Below are 20956 nucleotides of genomic sequence, written 5' to 3'. Positions count from 1 at the left end.
AGGTGCATCTTCTAAACTCTAGTGCAGAAGTGACTCAATCACACAGGTTTTAAAATGTCCACTTATGGTGAAGTACCATTTTTTCAGCAGCTATATTTAAGTCCTCAGATGTGAACTATTTCATTTTGCAAGTAATTTGATGGATTCTGACTTTTTGGTGGGGCTTGTTTGGTTTGGGTTTGAGATATGTATATATACATTTTAATTTTTTTTGGTTTTACTTTTTCAAAGTTACATACATTACAGGCACTGGATTAGCACACACAACACAGACAAAATGTCTTATGCAGAGGAAAGCAGAGATGCCAGGAGACCCCAATTCTAAAACCAGTCCAGCTCCATCCCCTCAAGAACCTAACTACTACATTGATAAGACCTGATCTGGTGGATGTGCTGAATATTAATATTAATAAAATATTCCAGTATAACAAGGTATATCCTCACCGTAGATGCTACTTGTTTTTCTGCCCTGTTACTCATAAAGAACCTGGACACAAGTAATGAAATAAGTCATTCCTTGCAAAATAGACTTAAAGCTTCCTTAGGTTTTGTGGTTTGATCTTCAGCTCTAATGACTCTCACAAACTTCCAGCTTCTACTTAAGAGTGTGAATAATGAGTACATAAATTAATTGCCTTCCCTCATTTCCTTTATGTGATAGCTAAACATTCATGAAATCATTTAAGGCTTTAAATGTGTTGTTATTTTTACACTGTGTTCACCATGTCCTCATACTTGCTTTACTGCATCACAAACAGCCCTTAGTACCCTTGTGTTTAAAAACTTCTCTACAGATAATAAATAAAGCTTCCTACTACAGGAACAGGTGAAATGAATTGATGGTCTGATTGAAAATACACTACTCAGCATGTGCTCTCTTATACCTTTGAGTCACAATACAGTTAAAGACTGTGCAGAAACGGGATACAGTGGAAAGATGAATGACTTGTGTTAGTGAGATTAACTCCAGCTTCAGCTGAGCAGATGCTGACTCCAGTTTGGGATTTATGGATATCAGGAATTTTTCAGCTGAATCTTAAAGTATATGGGTTTAGTCTCTCTGTGAACTTTCCTGCAATCAAAATTGTGCAATATTCTCCAAAATTATAAGGAAATTCCCAATTATGGATGAAGAGGCAAAGGCTGCACTTCTTGGGCTAAAGAACCATCTGAAACCTCTCAAAAAGAATGCATTTCTGTTAATGGCAGGCCTTCTTTTGAAGGAAATCAATAAACAGGAATGTTAGCAGGGACTCAATCCAGGGCAATTTCTTCATTAGGCTAAAGTACACCCATGCACTCAAACCTCAAAGAAATCCCTTTTTATGACACAAAGAACAATTGCACAGCTTTCTTCTGAGCCTCAAACACAGTCTAGCAGGAAAAAGTACAAACTGGACATTTAGATAAAGTGAAAGCATATGAAGTGCAAAATCTGGGAGGAGAATCCTTCCAGATAAGGGAATTATAAAAAATGCTACCTGAACAATAGTGGCCATGTCATACAGCCTATATTTCTGAGCAGACAGTGACAGGGATATTTTCCATACACAGGACTCTCACAGATTATCATTACACACTTCTCCCTGACTCACCAAATATCCCAGAGCAGGTGCTGATGCAGTGCCTGATTGCAGTGTGAGCATCCTGACAAGCTGACACTGCAGTTATGTGTGCTGAGCTCCCAGGTGCTGTACTTAAATCAGAGAACATGGCACCAAAATATATTATCCAACCAGAAGGATAAAAATGTGATGCTCACAGGGAAACAAACACAACCACAGAGTGATTTCCAAAGGAGTTGTGAGATGATCCTGAAAAGAACAGTAACCTTTTCTCAGAAGGCTAAGAGACTGAACAAAGCATATGAAAATGGACCACAGGGGAGAGAGGCTGTTTGTGTTGCTGGGTGGTTGTAGTGTTCTTTCCAATAACTACTCACCAGGCAGTAAGGAAACACAGAAACTTCAAAATTCAGACACTGTATTAAAGCTTTTTTAAATATGGATATTTTATTTACATCATACAGTTCATATAATAATGTCTTTTATAAGGCTTGTTTTATCATGCTCACAATTGAAGAATTATAAATAATGTCACGCTCTGGTAAATGAAAAAACAGCAAGGGTGACTAAGAACTTAATTTTTAAAAAGCATGTTCACCAAAGATGGTAAAATTTCCATTAAAGTACTAATAAATCCATGTAAAATTAAGAGGAATATAGGAATAACAACATTGTAATAATAGATTAATAATATAACAATAAATAAAATCTATAATAGGAATATTCTCCTTCCCGAAAAGTAGAAACCAAAAATTCAAGAAAGCTACACTTAATTATAAAAATACAAACAACAAAACACTTCATTTTCTTCTGTTTACTTTTAATAGGCCCTAGCACAACCACAGTTTATTACAATTCACTAACGATACTCCACTTTCCAACAGCTGAGCGTAAGAGCTATGGGAAGGTACACGCCTTATTAGCACATTCTGTAGATATTTAAAAATAAGATTATTAGGAATCAAACTCAATGGCTACGTAATCTCAGCATGTTATGAACCTCAACACCCTGAGGAAGTTCACAAGAGCCATCTCCAACTGGAAACCCAAAGAGGAGCCGAGGAGAGGCTCGCTTCCTGTCTCACCAGCAGACCACACACAACTACCTTCCTAATCAACAACATCCCATGAACAATCTGCTCAGAGGTAATTGCTAAGTACATTTGTCGTCAATATGCACAAAATTATTGCTAATAAATGTCACTGTGAATTACAGTCAAGTGCTACTAGACGTGGTATAAACATGGGTCTACCCTGGTGACAAGAATCACTTTCCATACCACACTGCGAGGAACTCCCAGTGCACGGAACAAGGACCGCAGGGGTTCCAGCTGACAATAGTCTCAGTTTTTCCACCCATCCCACTGTGGTGTGCTGTACACTGAAGCAAGAGGTGAGCCGTTTTTTTAATCCAGGAATAAACCCACAGGCAGTCTGCAGGGATAGCTTATACACAAGCAGGTTTTCTTTTCCAGTGCATCAGTGAGCTGACTTCCCTCCTGGAGATCACTCATCACAGTTTAAATACATTAAACCATTTCAACATGTAGCACTTAATCTTTTGGCACCACAATTCTAATTTCCCCAGAGCACTGGCAGGCGCCAAGGAGTTAAACAGATTTTAATGAACAGTTTTCACTGCTGATGAGCAAGCAGTGATTTGGCGTCCTCAACACGTGTCCTCGTTGCAGGAAATCCACAGTCAGACACTTTTGGTTGTCCTCACACCATCCACACACACTGCTCTAGCATTCTGAGACTTTTTAGGCTTTATGCAACAAACAACGTGCAATTACAAACTGAACAGTACTTTGACTTGGACTTGGCAGTGCTGGGCTAGCTGTCTCACTTGATGATCCTAGAGGCTTTTCCAGCCTAAATGATTCCATGATTTACACTAAAGCAAAGGAAATCAAGGCTCCCGTGGCAGCATTATCCGTCATGCACTCTGTGAGAGCATCTTGATACAGCACTACACAAAGATTTGTGGTCGACAGTGTTCAGAATGTCTTTTTGCTGCACTTTTTGCAGTAACATAACTGATTTTGAATGCATTTGTATTATTCTTATTCAAAGGTAACAGCTTCTTCCTTGAGCATCTCTCCTGTCATCTTCCATCTCATGTCACATATACTCCATTTCCTGGACATGAGCCTATTTTAGTAATTCTGCCTAAATTCTGACTTCTCTTATACTCTTGTATAAGCTATTGCCCCCAAATTAAATTTTAGCAATTGTTTTCTCAATGGGTCAATTCTAACCGTAGTACTATAACTTTCCTTCCCTAGATCCCTAAAAATTGCATTAATTCCACTCTGTGGCTGCTGCTGGTTTATGAAAAATATGTGAAAAGATGCATTAAAAAGGTGCAATATCAACGTTCCAATGTTTGTATGTGGTCAGCTTCACCCCAATTCTGTTCTGTTCCTCTGAAGAGGACCATTAACACCTTTCAAAATGTATGAAAATCACTAAAGCTCAGGTAGGTCTACAGCACCACACTTTTAAAAAAAGCCAGAATAAGCGACACCTAACTCTCTAGTACTTAATTTCTGGTTTTAAAGCAAAGTTTGGGATTCTCAGTCTAAAAAACATAGAATCATTGAATTATTTAGGGAAAAGACTCTTAAGACTCTTAAGATCAAGTACAACCATTAACCTAATTCACTAGACCAGCACTAAACCATGTCCCTACATGCCATCAGGACATTTAAGTTTCTCAGGGGATGTTTGTTTCACTAGCAGTTGTGTGTACGCACCATATGAGCTTGGTCCTGCTTTCTCTTCATAAGTAAAATGAAGTTGCAGCTCCTCTTCTGACATTCGACTGATGAATACTTTCAGCAAACAGCAAATAATGAACAGTGCATTGTGAGCCTGCCAGATAAAGAGGTGGCTAGAAAAGAAGCAGGAACAAACAAGAATCAGTAATGCTTCACCAGCAAACATGCATCAAAAACCACAAGAAAATAAATGTCAGAGTAGACAAAGTTCCTACAGTTAAAGCAAGGAAAAGCCAAAGTGTTTAAGCAGGTAGTCTGCAGTTGATGTTACAGAAAACACAATGGGAATGTATTTAAAAGTAGTTTAGAAAATACAACCTTATCCCTAACTACATTCGTACTATTAAAAACACCACAGCCAACAGAAGTATCACTCTTTGAGGAACTCACCTAACAGTTCAGCAAACTTCTAGAGGTCTCTAGATGCTATGGACTCAAGGCACACAGACATTCAAAAACCTCCGACAGGTTCAGACTTGAAAGCTTCCTGGCTCCCTGAACCTTAGCCTTTTTCCCAAGTAAATAGCCTTCAGCTGACAGCAGGCATTTATGGACTTCACGAGCATCATACAGCAGGATTTTCTTATGCAACACACATAAATATTTTCCAAGTTTTCTCAATGAAAGCTGCATAAAATTTGAGTCCCAGTAAGCAACTGTTAGGAAGCCCATACAACACCACAGAGTCAGCTATTGCCTGTACTTCCAAGGTATCTTTGGATTAAAACCTAGAGCTATCTGGGAACAAGTAACTTTTTACTTTAGATGCAAGTGAAACACTTGATGGCACTCCTGGGAACAAGGAGGAATTGCAGCCCCAGATCTGATGAGAGTGGGACATTCATCTGTGGGTGTGAGGGAACAACTACAGAAAGCCTCCTGCAGAAAAACCCCACAGTGCTGCAGAAGTAACCTCTTGGAGTTCTATCCTACTGCTGAAAGGGGCAAAAAAACCCAATGGCAGCTGTATGACATAACTTGAAGGCAGTATTTTGATACATATTTATAGATACAGATATTTGAAATATTTCCAAGATAGAATACTGGCTCATACATTAAGCTTCAACTAAAAAGTTCAGATGATTTTTGAACAGCTCTAAGCCAGTAGTACCCATAGCTTACACCATTTATACAAAGATGTGTTAATCTAACACACAAATATGTACTTTTCCCCAGTAATCTATTTAATTATTAGACTTAATTCCTGTGTTTAGAAAAGTACTAGACACTTGTTCTGTTTCAAACAACAGTTTAAGAGAATTCTAAGGTTTGGTTTGCATGTTAATTAGTAGAGTAAAAAAATTCAAGAGCTAGCAACGATAGGAACATTTTAAAAATTAAATGGCATACACAGCTCTTTTCTGGGAACTTACTTCTGACATTCTGCTGAAATTTTTAACTCTTTGGTTCTAGAAAGAAAGACTTTAATCAATGATCCAAGGTTTCCTGTTCGAGGATTCTTCTCAACTAGATGAGGAAAAATAAGATACAATTACAAAGCATGTGTAAGTTGACACTACCTAGTTCGAACAATATATAGAAAAAACCCAAAATTTCAACATCTTTCATATTTCTAAATAAAGCACAGTATGTCTTGTTTTTCTGTACAGGCATTCTTCTTTCAAGATTTTCCAGTACATGATTTACTAGTCCATAACTGTTCTCTAAATACAACTAATATTAAATAATACTAATAATATTAAATATCCCAAATGAGGGATGCTCATACTGCTTCCTTTCCCAGACTTGTCTACAGCACAACAGCCTCCTGTCACAAAACTGGGCAGGTCTTCACAACTACCTTTTACCTTCCTGCAACACCACTGATCACATTTTATATCATCCTTTCCTTTCATCCTCTAATTCTTTCCTCTTACTGATCAGCTTAAAGGGCAAAGTGAAAAAGACAAAGTAAAGACAGAATTATTTGTTTTAAACCTTTCAGTCATATCAAGTTCCATAAAACAGTTATCAATGGAAGTTTCTAAAGGTTTGGGATATACATAAAAACACTCTTTACACACTGCTTTAATCTTTCTAGTGCAACATAAACAAATAGAATGCTAAAGGCGTGACTGTGCACAGGGATGCTGTTTCCCAATTTTTCTGATAAAGTACATGGAAAAAAGATGGCACAACTTCTTACCTAAAGACTTGCAGACTGAGATTGTGGCTTCTTCCAAGAGCTTTAAGTCAGCACTAGGTATGAGGAAAAGAAAATAAAAATGGTTACACAAGCAACTGGGCTCCTGTACTTGAAGTGAAAATTCATTACAAAACAGTAATAAAATCTCTCTACAAAGCACTTAATTTTTGCCATCCATTAGCTTGTGCAGGTCAGTTTGTACAACCTCCCTGCTCATGCAGGGGCTTCTTCACCCAGCAGCCCCAAACTATGTCCAGGTGGCTTTTGAGTACCCCAAGTTCTCTGAGCAACTCATTCCAATGCTCCGTCATCCTAACATCAGGCAGCGCAATATTCTTTTGAAGTACAGCATATTAGGAAACTAATATTCAAAAGTGGATTGTTCATCAGAGTGAAATTATCTCAGTGTCTTCTCCCAGGGAACAAGGGACAGGAGGAGAGAAAATGGCCTCAAGTTGTGAAAAGGGAGTTTTAGGTTGGATATTGGGGAAAATTCCTTCATGGAAAGGGTTGTCCAGCCCTGGCACAGCTGCCCAGGACAGTGGTGGAATCCCCATCCCTGGAAGGATTTAAAAGCCGTGTGGATGTGGCACCTGGGGACATGGGTCAGTGGTGGCCTTGGCAGTGCTGGGGGAATGGTTAGACTCCAAGATCTTCATGGGCTTTTCCAAACTAAATGATTCTGTGATTCCATGAGCATTTTATTACCACTACTTTTGCAGGTCCAGTGCTGCCATGCTCAGCTTGGTGTTACCGAAAATACAAATAGAACAGCAGCCTATAGAAAGAACTTGAAATTCTTTACAAGAAATTTCACATTAAATGATGCATTTTTGAGAACATGAATAAAAGAAACCTCAATCTGACATTTAACCTCAAGCTAAGCAGCTCTTTCCTTTCAATTAATGTTATTATACTAGTGCAACAATCACATCAGATACAGCAAATTGTTCGTAACTTCATTAATTGCCTCGTGATACGCCTCAGAAAAACATCATCTGAAAAAGAACAATAAAGCACTAAAGCAAAACCTGACAGCAACCACTGAAAGTAAACACCAGCTGCGTCAAGCACATACTTCTGACCTACCAGTGCAGGGCAACTGATCCTCAAAAACATCCTTAACAGATGGGAAAACAAGACAAATCATCAGATACTCTGTTCAATGCCACATTGAGCAATACGAATATTAATAACTAAAGGGCACCCAGTTCCACCACTCTCATCGTTAAAATTTTTTCCTTCTATCTTGTCTGAATCTACCCTCTTCTAGTTTAAAGCTATCACCTCTTATCATATCATGAAGGCCCTACTGCTCAGTGTTTTGGAAGAGATGGTAGAGCCTCTATACAGACTGAATTAACATACAGCCTGACCTTCAGGGACCTCTGAAGTTCAACAAATAAAAGGACAGTCAAAAAAAATTAGTTCAACACTTGCAGTCATAATGCAGCCCTCTTCTCTTTTTAAAGTCCTGTGCTTTTTTTAAATTTACTTGGTAATCCAGTTTACAGCACGCTGTTGTGTCAACCTGAGATTATCAGTGGTGCTACGTGGGAAGCTGCTAAACCAGCTCCAGGGCTGAAAACCCTGTGGAGCCATGCTCTTGGAAGCTGTGGAGTTTGAGCTGTGCCCCAACTCATGAGGACTGGATGATATTGTAGAAAGAGCAGCCAAAATAATTATTTCAAAACCCTTCAAGAGGAAACTATTCAAGATAGAGACATCAAGCAAATTAAGTTTTAAGATGCCTGCAAATTTTCTTGTATATCAGACTAATTTACTGTGTAGTGAGCTGACAGCTGAGACAGCTCTTCATCTACAGCTGAATATCCTAAGACAACTTTAGATTACGCAGATTGGCTTGTCCTGATATCAATTACCAGCATTCATTCTTCTTTTACAAACTGCTTTGAAACACAAGATTCAGAAAGAACAAACTTACACTTTGATATATATTTTAAAAACATTAGACTTGGTCTCAAAGGTGGTCTCTTGTTCCAGCACTACAAACATGCAGAGTAATTAAAAACAAATGGTATTGAGCAAGAACACGCCACCAGCAACTACGGACAACACAGTTTTCTAGGTCTATGTGACCTTGCACTTTTTTAAAATAACAGAAACTTCTAAATTTGCCCAGCTGGCTGCTTGTCATCAGGATTTATTCCTTCCCAAGACCAGGCAGACAGGGAGGGTGAATATTACAATGGACAACAACTCAACAGAGAGTTCTTAGGTACTGAAAAATCATAATCTAACACAACATGACCCCTCCCACTATCCAAAGATCCTGGGGACACAGCCAGAGTGGTTATTATAATTGCTCCAGGACTTAAACCATAAATGCAGACATTCAGCTTTGAATTACGGTTCATTTTCTCCCTAATTTCTAAGGTTAGGTTTCAAAGTCTAGCATTCTTACAGATTTTTTTTCTTCCCTTTGAGTTATTAAAAACCACACAAAGTCCTCAAACAAATTCCACAGAGTTGCTTAATTTCTACAAGTTGCCAGGATCAAAACCAGTGGCAAAGCAAGCAAGGCTTTCAGATCTTCAGCAAAGCTTTTAACACGCAAGTCATTCTTTTTCATACTAAAATGAAGTTTAAAGCTTAAAAATTAACTAAAGCCCACTACCCCTTATTCATACAAGAACACAAAACTGAATTTTGCCACACTCAAGACTAAGCAACAGCTACCACAAAATTTCAGTTCACTCAAAAGAAACACCTAATGAGGGGGAATTACAGCAGAAATACCACCCCAATAGGCACACACCAGTGAAATACTCAGTACTGTTACACCCCCAAGGATGGATTCACGGGGTGAATATCATGGAGGGCTACAAAAAATAGCAGCTCATTCCCAAGTACCTGGGGCCAAATTTAGTGGTGACTTTCTTTCCTTTGATTGGGCAGGAAAATGAAGTGAGGGACATGGAAAAAGCTGTCTGGGTATTTTCTTGTGCAGTGAAGAGACAGAAGGTAAATTACATTAACACTCAGGTAGAAAATGCCAGAGCCAAGATTCACAAGGTGGCACAAAAAAAATGGTACAACCAACTGTGGCACTGACTTTCCTCTGCAGTCCCTGTGGAGATGACACCTGGTTCATGAATGAATGTAAGAATGGAAACTCAACACTGAAACATCTGTCCTTTCATTACGCCACACAGAACACTGCTAATAAGTATTCAAATTGTATTTCAGTTCTAACAAGCACTGATAAGGTGAAGCTGCTCACTGCACTGATCACAAACAGAAGTTCAAATTCTGTCCGAAAACCCTCACCTGAGGAATAGAGACTGCCCTGTTGTCAAATATATGTCAAATATATAAGCCTGAGGAGAAGTAGATGAGGGAGCTGGGAAAGGGGCTCAGGCTGGAGCAAAGGAGGCTCAGGGGGGACCTTGTGGCTCTGCACAAGTCCCTGACAGGAGGGGGCAGCCGGGGGGGTCGGGCTCTGCTCGCAGGGAACAGGGACAGGAGGAGAGGGAACGGCCTCAGGCTGGGCCAGGGGAGGTTTAGGTTGGATTTTGGGGAATATTTCTTCATGGAAAGGGATGTCCAGCCCTGGCACAGCTGCCCAGGGCAGTGGTGGAGTTGCCATCACAGGACGGATTTAAAAGCCATGTGGATGTGACACTTGGTGACATGGGCTAGAACAAAAAAAAGTAAAGAACAGATTCGTTAAGGATGGAGTGTAAAATATTCCCTGCTCTGTGAGAAACACTTGGTATATTCACAACATAAAAAAGATTATCTGTTGCTAGTAATAAACAGGCCGTAAGTATGAAAAGTAAGACAACCCCTCCTGCTGCTTGATGGCTCTGCTGAGCATCAGTAGGAGAAACCCAGGCATACCAGTAACATCCAGGAAGCTCTGTCCTGGACAAGACACCACCATGGAAAATGGTCATGTGCACATGGAACAAACTCTGAGGGTGGGCAGGCCCTGGCCCAGGGTGCCCAGAGCAGCTGTGGCTGCCCCTGGATCCCTGGCAGTGTCCAAGGCCGGGTTGGACAGGGCTTGGAGCACCCTGGGATAGTGGAAGGTGTCCCTGCCCATGGCAGGGGGTGGAACGGGATGATTTTTAAGATTCCTTCCAACTCAAACTGTTCTGAGCTTCTGTGACACCAGCTTCAATCCACGGACCTTTAACACCACGATCACAGTGACCTGGGTGAGTTTGCACATGTACTTCAACTGGCACAACCTGAACTGAACAACCTCACTTTGAGAAAGCAGTACATATTTACATATTCACCAGTTCTATGGTTTTCCAAGAAATGAACAAAAGGTATCACCTGATGTGGGGATTCAAATGGGCTGTGAACATATGGGGCAAACAGAAAAGATTCAAAGCAAAGTATTCTTAACTATATAGACTTGACTGACTCCCTTGGATACAAGCAAATATGTGAGGTGCACAGTTGCTTCCCACACACTTCAGGAAAAAATTCCACACTTCACAGGAGTTCCTCCTTCATCCTGTGATCTGACGGCCAGCATTTTCAAAGTACTTAATAAAAGAAAGAAATTATTTTATTTGCTTTTCTTTTTTGTAGATGGTAAGCTCACAGACTTCAGCAAAACTAAAATTAATAGTAGTAAAATTTGCGTCCTTGACAGCGCAGCCATCTTTAAAGAAGATGGTTTTGTCTTTGTTTATTTTAGAGGTATCCAAACAGGAGAGGTTTTACAGTGGCAGTGATTACCTTCTGTAACATCTTAACACCATGCCACAAGAATATTTTGCACACCAATTGTCACTACAAACCCTTCTCTATACACAGGCAGTATCTGTGTGACTGCAGCTATCAGATCAGTGGTGAAAGTAAAGAGTAATCAAGGATAATTGTTATTTCATTGGGATTTAATCACTTTGTGTTCGCAATCACTCATCACAGTACAAGAGTTTCTTCATCAGGGAGTTAGTTTTCTGTAAGAAAACCTCTTCTCAGCAGAGGTGGGAAAGAATGGCAAATTGAGCAGTCTATTAGTCAACAAAATTTCATCATTTTCATTGACTGCAGATTTTTATTTCTGGCTTCTTACTACTAAAAAGCCGGATTCTGCGGTAAGCTATTCTGGCATATATTGTAAAAAACATTACTTCCAAAAAGAAGAGGATGGAAAAAAAAAAAAGAAGGGGGAAAAAAGCCCAGTGGTGTTATAAATAGGATTATTTTTAAATGGTTGAATTCAGCTACCTTACTTTAAATTTACTAACAATCAGTCTTCAGCAAAACCATAATTATTAAGACAGTGAAGGCTGTTTCCTGACAGCAGCCAGCTTTGAAGAACATGGTTTCATCCACTTTTATTTTAATGGCACCACAATAGAAATTGTTTCAAATTTGCAGAAATATCAAAAATATCACCACATAACAAGAGAAAGCATTCTGCCTAAAAGCTGCAAACATACTCACACCACAACACCTGCCCTTAGTATGGTAAGAAAAAGACCCAAACCAAAGCAGACAAGTATCCCCATAAAAAAAGGAGGAAAAAAACCAAAACAAGCAGCTTTCCTGACAGTTTTTTCCTCATGGTAAGGCCTTTTTTCTTTGCCATTGAATACAAAACAGAAGAACCAGCCCATTTAGTAAATTCATACTGTGGGAATGCTGATTTTAATGGACTAGTTGGAGGACAGACATCAAAGAATATAAGGCAGCATATGATTTATTGTACCATTTAAAAAATGTACCATGTTAAAGCAACATAAAAGCTTCTCATTTTTATGTCTTTCCATTAAAGGCCCATGCACATTATTCTTGAACCAGCAACTCATTAATAACTCTGGGGAAGGAACAAAGCAGAACAGTAAATATTAAGCACATGATTTTCAGCAAGTTCTGCTTTAGTTAACTTTAAGTTTTCCATCAGAAAATAATTGTAACTAATACCACCACTAAGGAGGAGGTTGCATTCTTGGTAGCAAATCACAGAAAAGCCAGACAAACACAAAGTCTGCCTAGACTGAGAACTAACACTCCAAAGAAAACCTCATAGCTCTTAATCCTGACAGTAACAAAAAAAATCATTCAGAAAAGCTGTATTTTATTTTCCAATATCCAAACACTATTGGATTGATAGGTCAGTCACCTCAAGTATAGAAGTGGCAGATTTAAGAGGTTTTATACAACTTTAATTCTGCTCCCATGAGTCTATTCTGTGCAACAAATAAGGACCCATGAAGGAAAAAAAAAAAAAAAAGAACATGCAGGAGTGTGAAATTAGAGCACCAAGTACTTCCTAATGGCTGAAACCAGAAATGTCTCAGCAGACACTTCAGCAGTACCTGCTTAGCACGCATGGTTTGCTTTATGGAAGAGGATATCACAATAAACCTTTTACAGTGAAAAGCATGAGGCAACCTAAAACTAAACTGCTGGAAGCTGTTCCTTTGGCGATCATTTATGTCTGCACCACTTATCTGCTCCCACTCCTAGACTGTGAAAGGCCCCAGAGGCTTTCTTTACCTGCCAGACACCCAGGCTGGCTCTGGCTGTTACTACTCACTCTCGCCAGGGGAGTCACAGGCAGGAAGCAGGGGTTCACCATCAGCTCATTTCTGATTACTGACAGCTGATATTTCCTCTTAATATTTCTCTAATTATTAAGAAAATCAATAGTATGAGAGGAAGAACAAGTAGCCCAGAAAGGCAGAATATTAAACTCCTAGCAGCCAGTTCTGCTTTGACCACACACTTTCCTTGGTCATTTTTGGATGGCACAGCAGGTTTAAGCAATCCCACCTTTTAGCCCAAAAGGTTGCTGCGTCCCAAAAAATCAGTCCCTCATTGTGCCAGAATTGTTTTGTGGTGCAAAGCTATGAATCACTCAAGGGAATTATCTTGGCTGAAAAAATAAACACTTCTGCTGTGTTGTTTTCCAGATAGATTAGTTCCTGATTAAACCCGCAGAAGAACAAAATAAACACTGGAAGAGAGAGTGAAAGGGAGAGAGCATCTTGCATCAGTGTTGCTGACAAAGATACAGCAACTTTGCAGTCAGCAGCACTGGTATTTGGCAAGCTTTATTCCATACAGAAAACTACCTTGTGTCCTTCACAGAAACAGACCAAAAAGCCAGCAGGACTGAAAAAGTAAAACCCAGGAAAGAAGGCATGGCTGAGCAAATGAAATGCTAAACCATTTCACATGGAACCAGAAAAAGAGAGATTAACACATTCAGTCAGGTAGAGGTCAGAAAAGAAACCAAAAGAGAGAATAAAGATGAGACATGGATAAAAATGGGAAGACATCAACCAAACTGAAAGGGGAAAGAGAGAAAAGAAAAACAAGGACAAAGAAAGAAATACAAAGTGCCAAGACACACAAAGCATAAGAAAATGAAGACAGCAGAGCACAGAAAGTGGTGCTATTTTAAGATCTGGTATCATGTCTCCATGTTTCTCAGAGTAGAAAGACAGTAATTCCCCATCTCTCAAGCCAAAGCACAAAGACTACTGTTCCACAGAAGATCCAGCTCTGTTTGACACTTGGGATCTACAATTCCTGGACTAACTGGGAACAGCTTCTGTAAAGCAAAGCACTAGTCACAAGCTCCTAACTAGAAAAAGCACATGTGGAAAAGCGTTAAAAACCCCACAAACTTCCTTTACGCACACTGATTCAGATTCCCCTTGAAAGCCTTCCTTGCAGATACTGTTTTCTTGCTATTGCCAAGGCTTCTTGACAACAAGGTGAATCTGTTGGGCATCTGTTGCAGAAAAATCTACCCCAGCCCCACCACTTCCCCAGCTTGCCAGTTTTTGCTTGGATAATTTTTGTTTGGCTGATTGCTTTTCCTCCCAACATGAATTTTCCTATCGCTTCCTCTTCTAATGTTTTTCTCCTCCTCCTCCCCTACAGTACTGACATATGTAGAACAGAATTATGTCCAAAGCAGTACCCAGAGAAGACAGCCCTCTTCTCCCTGAGGATGGCATTAGTCCCATCTTTGCAAAAACTTGAGGAAATAGGTCTTTTACTCTAAAACATCACCAACTGCCTTCACAAAAAAACAACACAAAACACTTACACAGCTCTCTATAATACTAGCAAACAGTCACTAGTTTTGCAACAGACAACTGGAAAAAGTGAATTTAAAAGGAGAAGAAACCTGTAAAACTCTGTCCTATTCGACAGGTGAAAACTGGCTCCGTTCCACAGAACACAAACAAGCATCTTGCTCCTGACTCTTAAGCCTCATTAAAAACAGAGTTAAGTTGATAATTTGGAAGCTTTCAATCTCAGAAATTGACATTGACCTCTATTGTTCCATTCCTGCAGGCAAGGTTATCTGATACAGACAAATGCTGAGGGTGCTGTGCAGCCAACATCGTCTGATTTCACTTGCCAGTGGTTGCCTCAGGTAGATACAACTAAATGGGAACTTTCTGTTTCCTTCCATTACTAAGCTGCAGAAAAGATGTCTCTAAAAATACTTCTCTAGCTGCCAGGCAAGAGCACCATCTGGTGTTCAGCTAATTAAAGCTTTCAACCTACGTTTGGATCATTTTATTGGTCTGCTTGTTTTTTTAATTATGTTTCTTGTTTGAGGTTTTTTTGTTTGGTTAGGTTTTTGCTTTGTTGATTTGGGGGGTTATTTTAGCAAATTTACTCTGCACTGGATCTGAATTTCATGAAACAGGCATAAAAACCAAGCTAAAAAAAACTCCTTAACTTTCATAGGGGAAAGACGAAAAATAGAACCAAGAGAAATTGGTGGGGTTTTATATGTAATTATTCCCCCTTAAAAAAACCCAAACAACAGAATATTATGTAAGTTCTTAAAATGCTGTCAACCTTATTAGTCATGGGTAGGCTGTAAATAATTCTTCTCTTCAAGGATCTTAGAGGAAAAACAACTGCTTTCTCACACACTCCCAGTTCAGTACTGCCCTTTACCAGCTTTGCAGCCATCCACAACTCTGTCCCTTCTTCCTAACCTCTGGCTATTCTCTCCAGGCAGAAGTCAAAATACTTCCTCCTCCTCACTCTTTACAAAAATAGCACCTAGTAAATGCCTCCCAGTTATTTACCTTAGCTATTTTCCATTCCAGTTGCCCAAACTTTCACTTACAGAAAAGCACCCGTTCTACATTGAAAACTGTAATAACAGTTTAAGTAACACCTGAAGGTAATAATATCAGATTGTTCTTGTAAGACTGATAATCAACACACAGGCCAAGGAATTTAGCAATGGAGTTGGGTTAACAGAAGTTACAAGAACTTCAATTCTCTATTTTGGGAGATGTGCTATGGATCCTCTAAAAAACACTGACTTTATTTATATCAACACCACTTTCTGGAATGAAAAGGCATTCAAAGCTTGAATTGATATTTAGAAAGTATCTTTATGGAGAATATACACCAAATTTCTTTTCAAAATGCAAAAGGGGGTGAAAAAAAGCCATACAGACTAAGCAACTCAAAAGCTAACCTACAATTAAATCATACAAGTACAGTTCACTCTAAGTTGAGAGGGAACATCAAATGTTGGAATCTTCAGCAAATCCAGTCAACCCAAATGCTATACCAAAGAAAAAGAAAGCTTCCTAGAACAACAAGAAAAAGAAAAAAGCTTCCCCCAACACTACAGACCCTATTTCTGATCTTTACCAGGAGAATGAATAGCAATTACAGCTATTATGAAGAAGAACGAAACCCACAGGAATGGAAGAGGTGGTGGAAAATGCTTCCAAACTTAGAAACAACAACATATTTTACACAGGCATTTATTCCCCTGCTACCTAAAACAGGAATAATTAACATAACCACTCATTTGCTTTCAGACTGGTCACTTTTATAAACATACTATCAAAGTTAGCTCTTCAACACCCTCTTACCTGTTTGTTGGAGTCGTGAAGCTAAAAGACAGAAGCTGATTCCAGAATGGGTCATTCTCGGAGATGGGCTCTGATCCTGACAGTTTTTGTAAGTACTCATTTTCTGGAAGCTCACTGATGCTGCTGCTATTTGCTCCCATCTTCTTTATTTGGCAAATCTCTTTCTAAATTTTCATTCCTTTGAGAAACAAAAAAAGAAGAAAGAAACATTTTAAGTCTTTTGTACAAATAAAGAATACACAGACCCTGAGTTAGCCACCAGTACAGCTTTAGATCACCCCCTTGAAAAATGACTGAGATGTAGGAATCAGGCGCATTGGAATATATTAGAAAGACTTCCTTTCAACAAAATTTGGATAATAACATCTCTGTCCAAGGAAGATAAAAGTTTCTGTGCTGCTACTTCAGTCATCATATCACTTGTATTTTAATACATTATACTCAGCAAGAACACTGCAGCACAGTTTTCTCAGTACCAAGGTTGCTAACAGTGTTTCACAATTTTAACAGGGGTGTCAAGCTGACATGCTGTTCAGAAACGTATTTTCAAAATTAATATGCACAGAAAGAAAATTACTACTTCTGTAATGATGCAGCTAATTCCTGCACACTACCAATGACCTACACCTTTAAAGTTCCTGCCCTTCCAGAGCAAGCACAGCTCTTATCATGCTGTTATCAAGCAAGCAAAGGTACTACTGACCAGACACGAACCTCCTGATCTCTGTAAAATAACATGGTACCTTCCACGGCAACTACTTTAAGGGGAAAAATCCATAAAATGAACACATCAGAAACACAACTGCTTTTTCATGGAAGACGACAGAAGTTGGCACTCCAAACCCTCTCACTATATGTGTTGTACTTGATCTGTGCGAAGAATGAGAAGCTTTGATTTCTTCATGCTGCTTCTCATCTTTATAAACAATTTAATTAAAGAAAGAAAACCACCAAAATGCTATCAACTATGTCCCAGGTATGATCCCAAGCACCTCACATCTTTCCAGGGCATCGGCTTCAATAATCTTCCATCTTTTGGGACAAAATAACTGTGACAGGTTTAAAAGCTGGTATGAAAAAAGGCATCCCCATCAAGATAAAAGTGTTGTGCAACTTTACTGTAACCTAAATACTCACTCCTGAGCTGGCATAAGACACAAGAACAGGCACAGATGTATCAGAAGATGTAAGCTACTACCCAGCAGCAACTCTTCCCTTGATTTCTACAAAGATGCATATACGAGGTATCAGATACAAGGTATCAGATACCAGAATCACGACTGTACTGACACTCTTAAAACTCATCAACTTCACAGAAGCAATTGCTTCCGGAAAAGACAATTCTAATAAAAGTTCATAGCAATAAAGAACTGTGCAAATATGAGGAAAGGTGCACTAAAAACAAACAAAACATTAGCAGCCATAGTGGAAGTTCTCGAATTCATATTTGAGATTTAGAGCAACTGCATAGTACCCAAATGTGTCAGAAACAAAGGGCCGGCACCATCACAGAGCAGAATATAAGATATACTAAGTAATAAAGAGATCTTTAAAATGTGAAATCCTATAAAAACAAGGAAATTGGTGATTATTTTCTAAATTTTATCTGTAGGAGACTCTACAGGCTGGAAATACAGCACTCCATACTCCTTCCCCCTCCATTTCAGTATTCCATCCTCTACCACCACTGTTACCTGCTCTAGAAGACAGGATACAGTGCAACTGAATGCTGACCCTGTCCTCCTTTAAATTGTCTCAAAGACCCTTTGCTCTTAATTTGTTGTACCTCCAAGATGCTCTCAGGGAGCTCTGTTTTTAAAGGGTCCGGGTTTACACCACCTCCCTTCACACCTGACCTTATAACCCCATATAACCTCTCTTAGCAAAAAGCTCTGAAGACACTGTCTATAGCACTTGAAAAAGCCGTATTTGTCACAGGGACTACCAGTAAGAAGAGAAATCTGAAGTAGCCTAAGAATGAAAATGAAACTTCATGCCAGGGAATTCTGTGGAGAAGCATTAAAGAATTATAACATACAATCAGCTTAAAAGCATTTCCAGAACTTAGGCTGAATACTCACTCACAGAACAGAATGAATGCATCTTACCAGAACACAAATTTTGCTGCCCTGAAGGAAAAATCCTCACAATCAGTGTATTCTACCCTTCAAACAGTGCCAATCAATACTAAAGCTATAAAGCAGAAGAAAAACCAATTGGTGTAATATGTGAGAAAAATGGATCATTAATTAGAAGAATGAAGATTCAGCACGTACATGGACATCTCAGCTCCACACCCCCTGCTTTCCAGAATGGTTTGAGTTGGAAGGGACCTTAAAGTTCAACCTGTCCCACCCCCTGCCATGGGCAGGGACACCTTGCATTGGACCAGGCTGCTCCAAGCCCCATCCAACCTGAACATGTTTGCAACATGTTCAACTACTGCAAAAGCCAGCAATGATGCTGTTGGCCCTGGACCTGTATTTTGACTCAAGCCCCTTCCCTGTGCCTAAACTTAAAGGCCCTACATTTAAACCTTTATTTCTTGGACAAAAGACAAGTCTAGCCTCTGTCTGCTTCAAGTTCCCATTCTCTGCTCATGTTTTCCAGCTCACTTGCTCCAAGACAAACAACTAATGGTGGGTGAAGAGAACCAAGAGGCAGCTGGAGCCCTGCATTCAAATCCCTCCACCTTAACCTGGAACTCTGGAGTTCTCCATGCCAGAGCACTGACAGTGCCCAAAGTTCTTAACTCGTTCTCCTAAGATGAGTCACCACCATATTCTCTATTTACAAGCTACTGTTGCAAGCTCGCTGCAGCTCTCAAAGCCCCCCACTTAAACCACTTTCCAGCAATACCACAGCAACTGGTACAGGTTTCAAGCTAATTCTTGAAAAGGAGTCATGCTTGCTTTCCAGATTTCCTACAGCATGTCAGCACGTTCAATACCATTAATAATCCAAAATAAAGAGGGCTTTAACAGCAAGTCTTTGCAAAATTTTATTGTCTCTTTTCGGAGTCAGTGTCAAATCACAGTGCCCAAGGACATGCCCAGTTCCATGGCCACAGCCACACTCCCAAGCAACATGACAAGCAATGGAGCCCCTTGTAAGCCCTCCAGCCCTAATGCCCAGCTGGCTCCATCCAAACTGCAGAGAACACGTTTGATTCCATAGATCTTCCCCAAAGCGACAGAAAAATAAGGCACTAGCTGATTATTTTCTCCTCTAAATGAAAATAAATATCAAGCCATCTGGACCTGTCAGAATAATCCACCTGCTAGCTTGAGCTTTCAATACTTGATAGTAGTTTGTAGATAAGGGGACTTGGCAAGCTTTGACTTCCACTCATTCAAGAGCCAACAAATCTTGGAGCAATCAAACAAACATACAGATTTTTTCTCTCTCCTATATCCCAGGTGGTTTCTTTCCTCTCTTAAGTACATTACACTCACTATACCCCTCTGAAGCAAAAATCTCAGCAAGTTGTACTGATCCTTCCTGTAGATGACCACACTTACAGACACATACAGCTAACTCCTTCCATCAGGAACTTGTGTTATCCCAAACCCTTATGAAGCGCTCTGCAATGACTTCATGATGCAACCTGAGCACCTTCAGCTCCTACAACCTGAACAGCCACAGGCCCTGCTGTAAGTAGGCAAGACATTTCTGAGGAACTCCAGCCATCAAGTAACCCAGGAAATTCTCCTTCAAAGTTCATGAATATCCTACGGAAAAAATGTCTAAAAATAATTTAAAACAGAAAAAAAAAATATCAACGTTTAATTTCCAGGCATTTTAACAACAGTAACAGATTAACCCCAATGCTTTAACTTAGCTGGTTACATGCTAGCCATGATCTCAAACACATTTCCAGGACAGTTGCTACTAAAAAATATTAACTTAAAAGGCAGTCACCACCTTAAATCATTTTCAAACATGCTATTAAATGTTTATTTTAGAAACAGCTGCGTTTAGCTGAAAAGATCACTCAAATAAAACATGTAACCACTTAAATGTGCACACTGCTTTTAATTAAGAGGCACTGCCTCTGTGCCTGTTAAGGCAGTAGAGGTTCAAGTCTCCAGATAATAATATAAAGGGTATGTCAGTACTTGGAATAGAATAACAGCAGTATTTAAAACATTTATTTATCCATGATTTTTCCTACACTTGACTTTCGTAACAGCCCTCACTGCACAGAAAGGCTGCTCCAGGGGATCCCAAAGAAACTACAGAAACACAAGGTTAAACAGCTTCTGCTTCCTCACATGCTGAAGTGGGACACCCCAAGAAACACCAAATCACAGGAAATTCTCTTTCACTCCAAGAAAGTCAGTCCTTGCTCTAGCAGTAAATTACCAATGAAATCTAATTTTTTTTTTCCTTGAAATACACTAAATAAATGCACGGTTCATTAAAATAAAATTTTTTTAAAAGCCAATCTAATTTGCCAGCCTAGCTGCCTACCCAAAAAAAAAAACCACAGACACAACTTACTAGCAACTCATTTAGTTTACCTCGGTGTTATTACACCCCCAAAGAATCACAGCCTGGTCTGCAAGTGTCATTCTCTATTAAATCCAGCATCTGTTT

The 20956-nt window shown here is 39.5% G+C and overlaps 1 protein-coding gene across 10 annotated transcripts in view; it reads right to left on the bottom strand.

Annotated features, from left to right (window-relative positions):
• DYM (dymeclin) overlaps window positions 1–20956 on the bottom strand; it is a 208775-nt gene that overhangs the window by 180392 nt on the left and 7427 nt on the right. For all 10 annotated transcript variants that reach the window (XM_039566839.1, XM_039566841.1, XM_039566844.1 and 7 more), the window contains exons 2-5: window positions 16358–16535; window positions 6495–6547; window positions 5722–5815; window positions 4325–4461 (exon numbers count right to left, since the gene is read on the bottom strand). In XM_039566839.1, coding sequence (XP_039422773.1) covers window positions 4325–4461; window positions 5722–5815; window positions 6495–6547; window positions 16358–16497 — 424 coding nt within the window. In that variant the 5' untranslated portion in view covers window positions 16498–16535. The remainder of the gene's footprint in view (window positions 1–4324; window positions 4462–5721; window positions 5816–6494; window positions 6548–16357; window positions 16536–20956) is intronic.

Source organism: Corvus cornix, chromosome Z (assembly GCF_000738735.6).
Source record: "Corvus cornix cornix isolate S_Up_H32 chromosome Z, ASM73873v5, whole genome shotgun sequence".
NCBI classification, from domain to species: Eukaryota; Metazoa; Chordata; class Aves; order Passeriformes; family Corvidae; genus Corvus; species Corvus cornix.
The sequence above is the reverse complement of the archived record's forward strand: the minus strand, read 5'-3'. Positions and strand labels throughout refer to the sequence as shown.